Genomic DNA, 16,682 nt, shown 5'->3' with positions numbered 1-16,682 from the left:
CAATTTGTTGCTCTTCCTTTTGGCCTAGCGACAGCTCCAAGAATCTTTTCAAAGGTTCTCAGTGCCCTACTCTCTGTAATCAGAGAGCGGGGTATTGCAGTGTTTCCTTATTTGGACGATATCTTGGTACTTGATACAAATCAACTAGTGTTGTTTCTTCAAAGACATGGTTGGAGGATCAATTTACCAAAAAGTTCTTTGATTCCTCAGTCAAGGGTAACCTTTTTAGGTTTCCAGATAGATTCAGTGTCCATGACTTTGTCTCTAACAGACAAGAGACGTTTAAAATTGGTTGCAGCCTGTCGGAACCTTCAGTCTCAGTCATTCCCTTCAGTAGCTATGTGTATGGAAGTTTTAGGTCTTATGACTGCAGCATCGGACGCGATCCCCTTTGCTAGTTTTCATATGAGACCTCTCCAGCTTTGTATGCTGAATCAATGGTGCAGGGATTATACAAGGATATCACAATTGATATTCTTAAATCCCAATGTTCGACTTTCTCTGACTTGGTGGTTAGATCACCATTGTATAATTCTAGGGGCCTCTTTCGTTCGTCCAACCTGGACTATAATCACAACAGATGCGAGTCTTTCAGGTTGGGGAGCTATTTGAGGATCTCTGACAGCACAAGGAGTTTGGAAATCTCAAGAGGCGAGATTACCAATCAATATTTTGGAACACTGCGATTCTCAGGCCTCTTCAGTTTTGGCCTCTGTTGAAGAGAGAACCGTTCATTTGTTTTCAAACAGACAATGTCACAACTGTGGCATATGTCAATCATCAGGGTGGGACTCGCAGTCCTCAAGCTATGAAAGAAGTATCCCGGATACTTGTTTGGGCGGAATCCAGTTCCTGTCTAATTTCTGCGGTTCATATACCAGGGAAGCGGATTATCTCAGTCGTCCGACTTTACATCCAGGAGAATGGTCTCTCCATCCAGATGTGTTTTCTCAAATTGTTCAGATGTGGGGGCTTCCAGAATTAGATATGATGGCATCTCATCTAAACACGAAACTTCCCAGGTACCTGTCCAGGTCCAGGGATCCTCAGGCGGAAGCAGTGGATGCATTGACACTTCCTTGGTATTATCAACCTGCTTATATTTTCCCGCCTCTAGTTCTTCTTCCAAGAGTGATCTCGAAAATCATCATGGAGCAATCGTTTGTGCTGCTGGTGGCTCCAGCATGGCCTCACAGGTTTTGGTATGCGGATCTTGTTCGGATGTCCAGTTGCCAACCTTGGCCACTTCCCTTAAGGCCAGACCTTCTATCTCAAGGTCCGTTTTTCCATCAGGATCTCAAATCATTAAATTTGATGGTATGGAAATTGAACGCTTAGTCATAGAGGTTTCTCTGACTCATTGATTAATACTATGTTACAGGCTTGTAAATCTGTTTCTAGAAATATTTATTATCGAGTTTGGAAGACTTACATTTCATGGTGTTATTCTCATAAATTTTCTTGGCATTCTTTTAGACTTCCTAGAATTTTACAGTTTCTTCAGGATGGTTTGGATAAAGGTTTGTCTGCAAGTTCATTGAAAGGACAAATTTCTACTCTCTCTGTTTTATTCCACTGAAAAATTGCTAAACTTCCTGATATTCACTGTCTTGTACAGGCTTTGGTTCGTATCAAGCCTGTCATTAAATCAATCTCTCCTCCTTGGAGTCTTAATTTGGTTTTGAAGGCTTTACAGGCTCCTCCATTTGAGCCTATGCATTCGTTGGACATTAAACTGCTTTCTTGGAAAGTGTTGTTCCTTTTGGCCATCTCTTCTGCTAGAAGAGTCTCTGAATTATCTGCTCTCTCGTGTGAATCTCCTTTTCTAATTTTTCATCAGGATAAGGCAGTTTTGCGGACTTCATTTAAATTCTTACCTAAGGTTGTGAATTTTAACAACATTAATAGAGAAATTGTTGTCCCTTCTTTGTGTCCTAATCCTAAGAATTCTTTGGAGAGATCTTTACATTCTTTGGATGTGGTGAGAGCTCTGAAATATTATGTTGAAGCTACTTATGATTTCAGGAAAACTTCTAGTCTATTTGTTATCTTTTCTGGTTCCAGGAAAGGTCAGAAGGCTTCTGCCGTTTCTTTGTTTTCATGGTTAAAGCTTTTGATTTGGAGTTGGGTAAAACCCCGCCTCAGAGAATTACAGCTCATTCTACTAGATCAGTTTCCACTTCTTGGGCTTTTAAGAATGAAGCTTCAGTTGATCAGATTTGCAAAGCAGCAACTTGGTCTTCTTTGCATACTTTTACTAAATTCTACCATTCTGATGTATTTGCTTCTTCGGAAGCAGATTTTGGTAGAAAATTTCTTCAGGCAGCTGTTTCAGTTTGATTCTTCTGCTTCTAATTTAAGTTTTTTCTTTTCAATTATGAGACTAAACTTATGATTTGGGTTGTGGATTAATTTTTTTCAGCCGAAATGGCTGTTTTTATTTTTTATCCCTCCCTCTCTAGTGACTCTTGCGTGGAGTTCCACATCTTGGGCATTGCTATCCCATACGTCACTAGCACATGAACTATTGCCAATTACATGAAAGAAAACATAATTTATGTAAGAACTTACCTGATAAATTCATTTCTTTCATATTGGCAAGAGTCCATGAGGCCCACCCTTTTTTTTTTTTTTTTGGTGGTTATGATTTTTTTGTATAAAGCACAATTATTTCCAAATTCCTTTGTTGATGCTTTTTACTCCTTTCTTTATCACCCCACTTCTTAGCTATTCGTTAAACTGAATTGTGGGTGTGGTGAGGGGTGTATTTATAGGCATTTTGAGGTTTGGGAAACTTTGCCCCTCCTGGTAGGATTGTATATCCCATACGTCAGTAGCTCATGGACTCTTACCAATATGAAAGAAATTAATGTATCCGGTAAGTTCTTACATAAATTATGTTTTAGTTTCCAGTGTCCCTTTAATGTTGTACAGATAATTGTTATCTGCTATCCTCTATTTGTGCTGTATATGTTTTCTGCTCTGGGAGGGGTGTGGATGGTTTGGGTGTAAATTTGTCTACATGCCAAATTGGGAAATACTACAGCAAGAAAATGATCTTATACAGTTTATTAGTACATAATTGTGATTACAATCATGTTAAAATATGAAATTTGTGCCTTATGTATTTTTTTTAAAATGTTTCTTTTTTTGGCAAAGAAGGAGCAAATTGAATTTTGTTGAAATAAACCTTATCATTGAATTTCAGGTCTAATTCATCTGTCATTGGGGTGTTGTCTTTTTTGACCAGTGAGCATTTATGCCTTAGGGATAATTTGTGCAAAAAAACATCCACTTCTGTTAGTTTTAATATCCATTTAAACTGCTTTCACTTTTTTCCACAAAACAAAAAGAACATGTTTTAAGGGATATGAAACCCATTTTTTTTTCTTCATGATTCAGATAGAGCACGTGATTATAAACAACTTTCTAATTTATTTCTATTATCAATTTTATTTTATTCTCTTGGTATCTTTTGTTGAAAAGTAGGGACATATGCTTAGCAGCCTGCCCATTTCTGGAGCACTATATAGCAGCAGTTTTGCAAGAATGTTGTCAAACATTTGTAAGAGCACTAGATGGCAGCACTATTTCCTGCCAGATAGGGCTCCAGATGCATAAAAAAGAATACCATGGGAACAAAACAAATTTGATAATTAATAAAAGTAAATTGGAAACCTTTTTAAAATAGTATGTTCTGTCTGAATCACAAAATAAAAGTTCTGGGTTTCATATTTCCTTAAATAGAGCTTTGATTGAATTTTTTTATTTAACATACCTTAAATTAGTTGACATTACCTTTTCGAGGAAGTCCTTGAGTGTAAAAAGTAAGGGCGTGTCTGATGAACAAGGAAATAAGTCTGATAAATAAAACTTGCAAAACAGACACAGACAGCGAATTTTGTCACGTACTAGTCACGTCTTATTGGTAAATGAACTCTACAAGCTTTTCAGCATGAAGAAGCTGGTGTCAAAACCTGATCAGATGATGCAATTGTTAAAGGGACAGTATACCACATTTTTTTTATAACTGTAATAGAGACTACTATAAAGAAGAATGTGCACCGATACTGATCTAAAAATCCAGTATAAAACCTTTTAAAAACGTACATAGCACCCTCTTAAGCGAAAGGATCTCTCTTACACCAGCTCAGGCGCTGATGCATGAGACACTCCCGAGACTAAACCCACATATAAACACTTTCATTCGAATCCTATGTACCACCACAAGAATAGCTATAGCTAAATATTGGAAAAATGAGGCGCCAACATGGGCAGAGGTCCTCAACAGAATACAGATGGTTTATTCGATGTACGAGACAGCAGCATTTATTCAAGACACAGGGCCTACATTCCAGAAGATCTGGTTTTACTGGATAATCAGGGAAGGTGAGGGGACAGGGTAGGGGAGAAAGACGAGCATTTCTTGGAGGCAGACAGTAGCTGACTTGACATAGGAGACTACCCAACAAAAGGAAAATTGATGAGAGAGCTACTAATAGCCATATAAATAGGTACTAGGTTGGGGGGCACCCGTGACTCCATTAGTTTGATTTGTTGTAATACAGGAGTTATTGAGTTATGTTTATTTGTTCTATTTAGATAAATGATATTACTGAAATTATAAGAATATTACCCCCCAAGATTATATACTTCCAATATGAACTACAATAGCCAAGGACATATAAAAGAAGTAATTGAGGGAAAAATATGAAAATGAGAGAAACCTCCATAGGCTTTGAGATAGACTGCAGCAAAGGTAGTAGATTAGCTTGACTGTTGATATTTTATAAATAAATGATTAAGGCCAAAGTTAGAAAGTTTCAATGGCAAACCTGCTCAAGGAATGGTCCCTAGGCGAGTACTATGAGATCCTTAGAATACAACTATGAGTAAGGTACTAGCTACTCTGCTGCTGTAAGCTCTTTGTATTCTTTTTTATGAATCTTATGCTTTTTCTTTTGTCTTTCTCATTGTATGTCACATGTAATGTATCAGTTGTATATGGAGGAGGTTTGTGGTTTAATAAAAAATATTTTATCTAAAAACGTACATAGAGGCTCCCAGTTTAGCTCTGTAGATGAGGTTAGGCTGGGACACCCAGTGAAAGGGGCTAAGAAAGCAGGAAGAGCAGACCCTCCCCTGCCTATGAAAAGACCGATTACACAAGCAGGAGTTTGTAGACTTTGTCTACGTCTGAGATTTAGGAGTCTGAAAATCATGTTATTAAAAAAATAAGCAAAACTATACATTGTTACAAAAAAATCCTTAAGGGAAATGAAACCCAAAACATTTATTTTTTTTATTCAGATTAAGCATGGAATTTTAAACAACTTTCCAACTTATTTTATCTCATTTGCTTTGTTCTTTTGGTATCTTTTGTTTAAAAGCATACTTTGAGGTAGGCTCAGGAACTGGGAGTTAGCTGCTGATTGGTGGCTACACATATGTACCTCTTATCATTGGCTTACTGATATTTTCAGCAAACTCCCTGAAGTGCATTTTCACTTCTAGGTCTATTTAAACCTTCATCAAAGGGTTGCGATTTGCCTATGTGTTTTGATTATCACTTTCGTCTGCATAGCTAGCAATTTTGTATGTTGCCATTTGTTTCCATTTTTAAATGCCATTGTCAATACAGACAGGAGTGGCATCTCTGGTTTCTTTTCCTCTGGATATGGCAGGTATCCAACAGATTCCTGGAAATGCTTTCATTTAGGCAAGTATTTTCATTTAAATGCAGGTGTTAGCTATTAAACTGATTGCTTTTGAAATTGTCTTTAGATTATATATACATTTGACACTATCTGTATATAGTAATATAGGGTATATACATTTGTAATGCTGGAATTTTGTAAAACACACACATGCAAACCTGAGGTACACGTTCATTGTTGATGTTTTTTGTTTGTTTTCTTTCTCTTTAGCTCTTTATTCTTGCTTTTAATATTTTTTAATGCTTTTCCATTTTCTCATTATAATTTATTATTCATGTGTAATTTCTAGGTTTCCAACTTTGAAGAGCTCAAAATCTATAGACTGGGAATCTCACTTGCGGGACGGTAAGCTTCTAATAGTGTTTGTGCTTCTTTTAAACTTGAAGGAGAGAGAAATCTGGAATGGTTAGAACTAAGAAAACATTTGGGAATAGCAACTCTGGGGCAGCTGTTGACAAGGGGTAAAATAGAGTTGCTGGTATGTGACATATCTGAAAAAGCTGCATCACATTTAAGATTCATTTATATCAAACAAGATCACATTACACTCTGCTCCCTGCTACAGATGACTCAAAATTCCAAGCATCCATATTCCATTCCTTGTCACACCCTAACCTTCCCTCGCTCTTCATAAATGATTTCCTAGCTGTTGTGATGCCTATCATTATTGCTGACCTCTTCCATAATATGTAGCAATAGAGGGATTCAAGGATGCACTGGTAGCTGATAGATGTTGCAAAAACTTTATTGAAGAAAACATTAAAAGTTCATCGCTGAACACATTTCATTCCATAGACAAGTGAGAGGTGTATGTTCCACCCCAGGGACTGCTTGCTGACGCGTTTCGGCTCCAAGGGCCGTAATCGTAGCTGCAGTCACTTGCCTTAATGATCCTTAAATATAAATTAAAGCCAGCTAATAGGTTAAAAATAGCAACACCCTTCTTTACCTGGGGCGGAACAAAAAACACCTTTTAAGGTCTAAACTCTTTATTGCATATATGGACACATAGTAAGTTTAATACTAACTTGGACCAAACAATGATTAAAGACCGTAAAACTCACTAAATTTTGCTCAAAATGACCCATATACCTACATTAACAGTATGAAACAACAAATATGTTTACAGGGAGTGCAGAATTATTAGGCAAGTTGTATTTTTGAGGATTAATTTTATTATTGAACAACCATGTTCTCAATGAACCCAAAAAACTCATTAATATCAAAGCTGAATAGTTTTGGAAGTAGTTTTTAGTTTGTTTTTAGTTATAGCTATTTTAGGGGGTTATCTGTGTGTGCAGGTGACTATTACTGTGCATAATTATTAGGCAACTTAACAAAAAACAAATATATACCCATTTCAATTATTTATTTTTACCAGTGAAACCAATATAACATCTCAACATTCACAAATATACATTTCTGACATTCAAAAACAAAACAAAAACAAATCAGTGACCAATATAGCCACCTTTCTTTGCAAGGACACTCAAAAGCCTGCCATCCATGGATTCTGTCAGTGTTTTGATCTGTTCACCATCAACATTGCGTGCAGCAGCAACCACAGCCTCCCAGACACTGTTCAGAGAGGTGTACTGTTTTCCCTCCTTGTAAATCTCACTTTTGATGATGCAACACAGGTTCTCAATGGGGTTCAGATCAGGTGAACAAGGAGGCCATGTCATTAGATTTTCTTCTTTTATACCCTTTCTTGCCAGCCACGCTGTGGAGTACTTGGACGCGTGTGATGGAGCATTGTCCTGCATGAAAATCATGTTTTTCTTGAAGGATGCAGACTTCTACCTGTACCACTGCTTGAAGAAGGTGTCTTCCAGAAACTGGCAGTAGGACTGGGAGTTGAGCTTGACTCCATCCTCAACCCGAAAAGGCCCCACAAGCTCATCTTTGATGATACCAGCCCAAACCAGTACTCCACCTCCACCTTGCTGGCGTCTGAGTCGGACTGGAGCTCTCTGCCCTTTACCAATCCAGCCACGGGCCCATCCATCTGGCCCATCAAGACTCACTCTCATTTCATCAGTCCATAAAACATTAGAAAAATCAGTCTTGAGATATTTCTTGGCCCAGTCTTGACGTTTCAGCTTGTGTGTCTTGTTCAGTGGTGGTCGTCTTTCAGCCTTTCTTACCTTGGCCATGTCTCTGAGTATTGCACACCTTGTGCTTTTGGGCACTCCAGTGATGTTGCAGCTCTGAAATATGGCCAAACTGGTGGCAAGTGGCATCTTGGCAGCTGCTCGCTTGACTTTTCTCAGTTCATGGGCAGTTATTTTGCGCCTTGGCTTTTCTACACGCTTCTTGCGACCCTGTTGACTATTTTGAATGAAACGCTTGATTGTTCGATGATCACGCTTCAGAAGCTTTGCAATTTTAAGAGTGCTGCATCCCTCTGCAAGATATCTCACTATTTTTGACTTTTCTGAGCCTGTCAAGTCCTTCTTTTGACCCATTTTGCCAAAGGAAAGGAAGTTGCCTAATAATTATGCACACCTGATATAGGGTGTTGATGTCATTAGACCACACCCCTTATCATTACAGAGATGCACATCACCTAATATGCTTAATTGGTAGGCTTTCGAGCCTATACAGCTTGGAGTAAGACAACATGAATAAAGAGGATGATGTGGTCAAAATACTAATTTGCCTAATAATTCTGCACTCACTGTATATATAAAAGTTCATAATGCACATAACCATATTTGCAACTACCTGATACATTTGTTGACATTGCAAAATAGATACAAATATACAGAATAGCGATATTACAAATGCAATTACCAATACACAAAAGGAAAGGAAAAGAAAGTGTAAGTCTATTCCATTCCCTTATTATAACCTAAGTTTCATGCCCCAAATTTGATCTCTTCCATAATACACTGACACTAGACCTAGTAACTTTTCATCTTCTGAATGGAAACTTTTACCCTAAGGGCTCAATTTATCAAGCAAGGGCAGAGATGGACGTGCATATTCGCCCCTGTCCGCCCCAGCTCTCCTCTGGCAGACAGCAATCGGCTGGCGGAATTCTGCATTGCACATGAGTACTATTTTGCATTCACATGCAATCCCATGAGAACCTGCAGTCATAGGGAGAATAAGGGCTTGATAAATTGAGCCCTCACTGGTAAATCAAAGATATATTGAAAATGTTGCCAGCCGGGTGGCATTATAAGTAGCCGGCTTAGAGTAGTGTAATTCTTTCCAAAATTATAAAATTTTCTGCTGAATAAATGAATTGCAGAATTTAACGTAAATGTATGTAATTTTAGCTTAATATTGGCTTAAATGCTAGCCGGGTGGTCAGTAAAATCAGCTGGGTGGTCCTGGTGCGAACACTCTATTTCGTGTGTGTGGATATGTATGTATGTGTATATACAACCCGAATTCCGAAAAAGTTGGGACAGTATGGAAAATGCAAAAAGAGTAATTTCAACACCCTGTACTTTATTGAAAAAACATTAACACATTATTTTAAGTTTTACTTAGTGAATTTAATGTATTTTTGAAAATATACTCATTTCATCTGACTGCAGCACATTCCAAAAAAGTTAGGACAGTCAACTGTTTACCACTGTGTAACATCCACCTTTTCTTTTAAGAAAACTTATTAAACGTTTGGGCACTGAAGACACCAGTTGGTTAAGTTTAGCAAGCAGAATTTCCCCCCATTCATCCATTATGCATGTCTTCAGCTGCACTACTGTACAGGCCTTCATTGCCTTATTTTGCACTTCATAATGTGCCACACATTTTCAAATGGAGACAGGTCAGGACTGCAAGCTGACTCTCTGCTTATGCAACAATGCGCTTGTAATCCAGGCAGAATGTGGTTTGGCATTGTCCTGCTGGAAAATGCAGGGATGTCCCTGGAAAAGACTACGTCTGGATGGCAGCATATGTTGCTCCAAAATGTATACATATCTTTCTGCATTAATGGTGCCCTCACAGATGTGCAAGTTACTCATGCCATGGGCACTGACACACATAAAATGACTGACGCTGATAACAGCTTGGATCCTTTTCCTCTTTGGCTCGGAGAACACGACGGCTGTTTTTTAAAAAAACTATTTGGAATGTTGACTCGTCGGACCACAAAACACGATTCCACTGTGCTACTCCATCTCAGATGAGACCAAGCCCAGAGAAGACGGTTGGGCTTTTGGACAGTGTTGATGTATGGCTTCTGCTTTGCATAGTAAAGCCTTAACTTGAATCTGTGGATGCAGCTGCAAATGGTGTTGACTGACAAAGGTTTACCAAAGTATTCCCAAGCCCATGTCAGGATATCCATTACAGACTCATGACGTTTTTTTGAGACAGTGATGTCTGAGGTATCGGAGATCACGCGCATTCAGAAATGGTTTTCAGCCTTGCCCTTTACACACTGAGATTTGACCGGATTCTTTGAATCTTTTAATTATATTGGGCACTTTAGAAGGTAAAATGCCCCAAATCCTACCGATTTGTTTTTGGGGAATGTTGTTCTCAAAGTGTTGGCTTATTCATCTGTTGACAGATTGGCAAACCTCAACCTATCCTTGCTCTTGAAGGACTATGCCTTTTTTGGAGGGTCCTTATATACTATGATTACACACCTGTTTCACATAACGTTCTTATTTCAACTTGTCACATCGCTGTTAGACATAAATTGTCCCTGTCCCAAATTTATTTCAGTGTGTTGCATTCTTCAGTGTATATTTTAAAAAAAAATACATTAAATTCACAAAGTGAAACATCAAAAAAGATTTTAATAATTTTCTCTCCAGAGCCGCTTTATCAAACGTACCGTCAGACTGTCATCAAAAAAGAGATCCAGCGGCAGAATGTCCCCCGTAACAGCAGTTTTACCAGCTATGATTCATCGCATGACAGTCCCAGCTCCTCTAATGGCTCCCCAAGACTTGGGAGGAGATCAGCAGCAAACCATAACACACTGTGGCAAGAGCTGCCGGCTGTGAAAGAAAGTGGGGTGTTGGAGCACATGACAAATGAACAGAAGAAGATGCAGGAGGTAAGTGTCCTTAATAAGAGCTAAACATATACATATTAAAAGCACAGTCGACATCTCTAGCTTTTGTGTAAAAATTGTGCTTTGTCCTACGGTCCCTAGGAGGCTAAAAACCAAATATTGTAACTTGCAAATCAAATCACTGGTTTAGGCAGCATATACAAAACCTAGATTACAGATTTGATTTTCTGGCATCACTAGGAGTGTAAGACAAAGCACATTTCCATCTAAAGGGGAGGAAAGTCCACAGCTTCATTCATTCATTCATTCATTCATTCATTCATTCATTCATTACTATTGGGAATTAAGAACCTGGCCACCAGGAGGAAGCAAAGACACCCTAGCCAAAGGCTTAAATACCTCCCCCACTTCCCTCATCCCACAGTCATTGTTTGCCTTTCATCACAGGATGATGACAGCGGAGTGCCAGAGTTTCGGAGCAGTCTCTTATGGAGGGTAGTACTCTTTGCAGTGGGACTGGAGTTTTAAGTAGTCGGTCAGCCTCTCAGTGAGAGCCTGGGCGAAAGGGAGAGTCTTTCTGCGAAACCATCCCGACTCATATTAACAGCTCCATAAGCAATCAGCATTGAGTTTTGCTGCCTGCTTTCTTCACTCAAGTCAATGTCAGGAGCGAGGCTACTAACCTGTCACACTTGAAGGGCCGTGTTCCTGTTTCACGGCGTAGATTCTGGTAAGATCGTTTCATTTTTAATTAATAATGATAACATAGAAGACAAGGTCACAGTGTGGCGCCTTTTTATCTTTACAGAATCAAGGGTTAATATTCCTGGAAGGGGGATTATTGAACAGGGGGGGTTTATACATGATATTATTTATTGTGTCATTGCTGCGTTATGTGCAAGATGAGGCTCTGGCAATGTGTGGAACTTTCAGTTTAGGAAACTTGCGCAGCCATTTTTTGGCGTGTTTTTCCCTAGTGCAGGGGCGGTCCTGCCAGGCGTGGGTGTGGCTATCTATCCTTCCTGTTGATCTGTGGCGCAGGAGACGTAAAAGCTGTTTCTGTAGTCCGGGTCCTAGGAGGTGGTGAGTGTCCCGGCTATTGGTGGTATAAAGGTGCCTTTTTAATAAATAAAGTTAGTCTAACCAAGCGCGCAAGCGATGGAGGACTCTGACGCGTTGAAAGGCTCTCCTTCCTTAATAAAGTCTCATTTCTGTGTTTATTGTGAGGAGGTTCTGGTAGATCAGCCTGGTCAACTATGTTCCACATGCCTTGATAAAGTTACAACATCTAAATGTAAACGGATGTCTAGTACTACTGAGCCCTCCACCTCTGAGGGTTCTTCATCCCAGGAGGTGCGTTCCCTACATTCATCTCCGATTGCACATGCAGCGCCCCAGGGTCCAACCGTTACTCCTTCGGAAGAGATTCGTTGGCTGTCAGACTTTGCGGACCAACTGGAATCGGCGGTTTCAAAAGTGATCCATGCCCTACCACTTTCTGCTAAGCGCAAGCGTAGGGTTTATAATAGCTGCCCATCCCAGGGTTTGTTCTTGCCGATGGGAGATCCAGAGGCTCTATACGATAATGAGGCCCACTCCGACTCTTCGGAGGAGGCCCCTTTTGGGTCGGAGTCGGTGTCATCTAAACCTCCGGCGGCGGAGGAGCCTGGTTATAGGTTTAGGATGGAGAATTTGCGCTTTCTGCTACAGCAGGTGCTTGCTACTCTGGAGGTTCCGGAAATTAAGATACCAGAAGAACCTGCGATTTCTAAGCTTGACTAGGTATACGAGGACAGGGTAGTACCTCAGTCTTTCCCGGTTCTCGTCAAGATGGCTAACATTATTAAGAAGGAATGGGAGGGATTAGGTTCTTCCTTTTTCCCTTCATTTAAAAAACTGTTCCCTGTCCCGGACTCTCAGCTTGAGCTGTGGGGGACCATCCCTAAGGTGGATGGGGCTATCTCTACGCTCGCAAAGCGGACGACTATTCCCCTCGAGGATAGTTTGTTGTTTAAAAAAGCCCATGGATAAATAGCTGGAAAACATGTTGAGAAAGATGTTTCAGCACACAGGGTTTGTTTTTCAGCGGACGTTGCGGCAGTTGCTGGAGCTACAACATATTGGTATAAATCCCTGTGTGAATTGGTTGAAGGGGAGACATCCATCAACGAGATACAGGAGAAGATTAAGGCGCTGAAGATCGCCAATTCTTTGATCTGCGATGCCAATATGCAAATTATACGCCTGAATGCCAAGGAGTCAGGTTTTCTGTTTTGGAGCGCAGGACTCTGTGGCTAAAATCTTGGTCTGCGGACATGACCTCTAAGGCGAGGCTGTTGTTCTTGCCTTTTCAAGGAAAGATCCTGTTTGGTCAGGATTGGATTCGATTATATCCATGGTTACGGGAGGCAAGGGTGATTTCCTACCGCAGGATAAGAAGGCCTACTTTTTGTCCTTTTTCGTGCGGACAAGGCCCAGCGCCAGCAATCTGCCGCAAAAGCAGACCAGTCCAAGGGATCTTGGAAGCCAGCTCAATCTTGGATCTAAGCAGAGCAAGAAGCCCGCCGAAACAAAATCGGCATGAAGGGGCACCCCCGACTGGTCTTCGGATCACGTAGGGGGTAGATTATCTCTATTCTCAGACACATGGTTGCCGGACGTTCAGGACCCTTGGGTTCTAGAAGTGGTCTCCCAGGGTTACAGCTTAGGGTTCAGATCCCATCCGCCCGAGGGCAGATTCCTCCTGTCAAACCTGTCTTCAAGACCAGAGAAGAGAGAGGCCTTTCTAGAGTGTGTGAGAGATCTCGCCTCTCTCAGGGTTATCGTACCAGTACCCCTAGCAGAAAGAGGTCTAGGGTACTATTCCAACCTTTTTGTGGTTCCAAAGAAGAAGGGCACGTTCCACCCGATTCTGGACCTAAAGTGTTTAAACAAGTTTCTGGGTGTTCCATCGTTCAAAATGGAAACAATCAGATCTATTCTGCCCCTAGTTTAAAAGGGACAGTTCATGACGACTATAGACTTGAAGGACGCTTACCTTCATATGCCAATCCACAGGGACCATTTTAGGTTCCTAAGATTTGCATTTCTGGACCAACACTTCCAGTTTGTGGCCCTTCCTTTTGGTTTTGGCGACGTCCCCGAGAGTCTTCACAAAGGTTCTGGGTGTGCTGCTTGCAGTAGTCAGATCCAGGGGCATTGCGGTGGCGCCTTACCTGGACAACCTCATGGTTCAGGCGCCGTCGCTCAGCCTCACAGAGGATCATTCGAGGGCTCGTCTTCTGCTCCAATCTCTCGGTTGGAAGATCACTTTAGGAAAGAGTTCCCTGGTTCCGAGCAACAGGGTGGCGTTTCTGGGCACGATAATAGACTCTGTGTCCATGAAGATATTTCTCACGGATCAGTGGCGCAGGAATTTTGCCTCCACCTGTCTTGTCCTTCAGTGCTCCTCAAGCCCATTGGTGGCTCAATGTATGGAGGTGATAGGTCTCATGGTGTCAAGCATAGATGTCATCCCATTCGCCAGGTTCCACCTCAGACCTCTTCAATTGTGCATGTTGAGACAGCGGAACGGCGATCAATCGGATCTATCACAGCTGATATCCCTGGATGCTCGGACTCGGAACTCCCTCTCTTGGTGGATTCGTCCGGAGCAACTGTCCATGGGGACATCCTTCTTGAAAACATCCTGGGAGATTATGACAACGGACGCCAGTCTGTCAGGATGGGGAGATGTTTGGGGTGCAAGGATGGCACAAGGAAAGTGGTCCGGGGAAAAATTTCTCCTTCCGATCAACATCCTAGAACTACGAGCAATCTACAATGCTCTGAAGGCCTTCTCTGGGGTCGGACAGTTTAATCAGATTCCAGACCGACAACATTACCTCGGTGGCTTACATCAACCATTAGGGGGGTACGAGGAGCTCCCTCGCGATGAGGGAGGTGTCTCGGATTCTGGACTGGGCGGAGTCCCACGACTGCTAGCTCTCAGCAATTCACATTCCCGGGTGTGGACAACTCGGAAGCGGACTTTCTCAGCAGATAGTCCTTCCATCCGGGGGGAATGGTCTCTTCACCCCAATGTGTTTGTGGAGATTTGTCACAGATGGGGAACGCTGGAGATAGATCTCATGGCCTCCAGACTCAATTGCAAACTGCCTCGTTACGGATCGAGGTCCAGGGATCACCAGGCAGAGCTGAAACATGCCTTAGTGGTTCCTTGGGGATTCAGCCTAGCTTAAATTTTTCCTGCGTTACCACTTCTACCTCGCATAGTGGCCGTGGAGGACGTGATTTACGGATCTGGTGGGGATGTCATTCTCTCCGCCGTGGAGGTTACCCTGTCACAGGGATCTGCTGTCACAGGGCCCCTTTCAGCATTAAAATCTATATTCTATGAGGCTGACTGTGTGGAGATTGAACGCCTAGTCTTAGCCAAGAGAGGCTTTTCTGAAAGTGTGATTGATACTGTAATTCAGGCAAGGAAGCCAGTCACTAGTTGCATCTACCATAAGGTGTGGAGGACTTAATTGTCCTGGTGTGAGAAGCATGGATATCCTTGGCATAAGGTGAAGGTATCCAGGATTCTGTCCTTTCTCCAAGATAGTCTGGAGAAGGGTCTTGCTGCACATTCCTTAAAGGGACAGATTTCGGCATTATCAGTTTTGTTGCATAGAAGACTCGCTGAGCTCCCTGAGATTCATTCTTTTGTTCAGGATCTGTCTAGAAGCAGGCCGGTCTTTAGACAGTTGGCTCCGCCTTGGAGCTTAGTGTTCCGTTTGAACCTATGCATTACATAGACATTAAGATTCTGTCCTGGAAGGTTCTCTTCCTGTTGGCTATTGCATCGGCATGCAGAGTATCTGAACTAGCTGCCTTGAATGTAATCCTCCTTATCTGGTGTTTCATGCGGATAAGGCTGTGCTTCGCACTGGGTTGGGGTTTCTTCCCAAGGTGGTGTCTAACCGTAACATTAATCAGGAAATAGTTGTTCCTCCTTTGTGTCCTAACACTTCTTCTTCGAAGGAGAGGTTACTTTATAACCTGGATGTGGTTCATGCCTTGAAATTCTATCTTCAGGCTACAAAGGATTTCAGAGAGTCTACATCTCTTTTTGTGGTGTATTCTGGGAAGCGCAAGGGGCAAAGGGCCTCTGCTACTTCTTTGTCTTTGGTTGAGGAGCTTGATTCGCTTGGCTTATGAGACAGCGGGACATAAGCCTCCTCAGAGGATTACGGCTTATTCAACTAGAGCTGTGGCTTTGTCTAGGCCTTCAAGAATGAGGCCTCTATGGAGCAATTTGCAAGGCTACCTGGTCCTCCTTACACACTTTTACAAAGTTTTACAAGTTTGACGTTTTTGCTTCTGCGAAAGCGTTTTTTGTGAGAGAGATTTTAAAGGCTGTGGTGCCCTCAGATTAGGGTCTGCCTTTACCCTCCCGGTTTCATTCAGTATCCTCTAGAGCTTGGGTATATGTTCCCAATAGTAATGAATGAAGCCATGGACTCTCCTCCCCTTTAGATGGAAAACATAAAGTATACTTACCTCAAAATTTAATTTCCATCGAGGGGAGGAGAGTCCACGGCTCCTGCACGTATCTCCGTTGGGCGGCCCTAAATTTATTCATCTTCTGGCACCTTTTTTACCCTGATATTTCTCCTACTGTTCCTGGTTCCCTCGGCAGAATGACTGGGGGATGAGGAAAGTGGAGGGGGGGGGTTATTTAAGCCTTTGGCTGGGGTGTCTTTGCCGCCTCCTCCTGGTGGCCAGGTTCTTAATTCCCAATAGTAATGAATGAAGGCTTAGACTCTCCTCCCCTCGATGGAAATGAAATTATCAGGTAAGCATAATTTGTTTTTTTTAGGCAAAAGCCAGAGTGGTTTATTGTCCAGTCCTTCACTATTGTGTGACAAAGTACCATTGATTGGCTAGCATTAATATCCTTTAATATGTAATGCTGATCACGCCCCAATTCTGTA

At 41.7% G+C, this 16,682-nt stretch overlaps 1 protein-coding gene across 1 annotated transcript in view; it reads left to right on the top strand.

Annotated features, from left to right (window-relative positions):
• LOC128664756 (rho guanine nucleotide exchange factor 15-like) overlaps positions 1–16,682 on the top strand; it is a 243,905-nt gene that overhangs the window by 151,176 nt on the left and 76,047 nt on the right. The window contains exons 5-6 of the mRNA XM_053719564.1: positions 6,007–6,062; positions 10,502–10,746. Coding sequence (XP_053575539.1) covers positions 6,007–6,062; positions 10,502–10,746 — 301 coding nt within the window. The remainder of the gene's footprint in view (positions 1–6,006; positions 6,063–10,501; positions 10,747–16,682) is intronic.

Source organism: Bombina bombina, chromosome 6, assembly GCF_027579735.1.
Source record: "Bombina bombina isolate aBomBom1 chromosome 6, aBomBom1.pri, whole genome shotgun sequence".
Classification (NCBI taxonomy): Eukaryota; Metazoa; Chordata; class Amphibia; order Anura; family Bombinatoridae; genus Bombina; species Bombina bombina.
The sequence above is the reverse complement of the archived record's forward strand: the minus strand, read 5'-3'. Positions and strand labels throughout refer to the sequence as shown.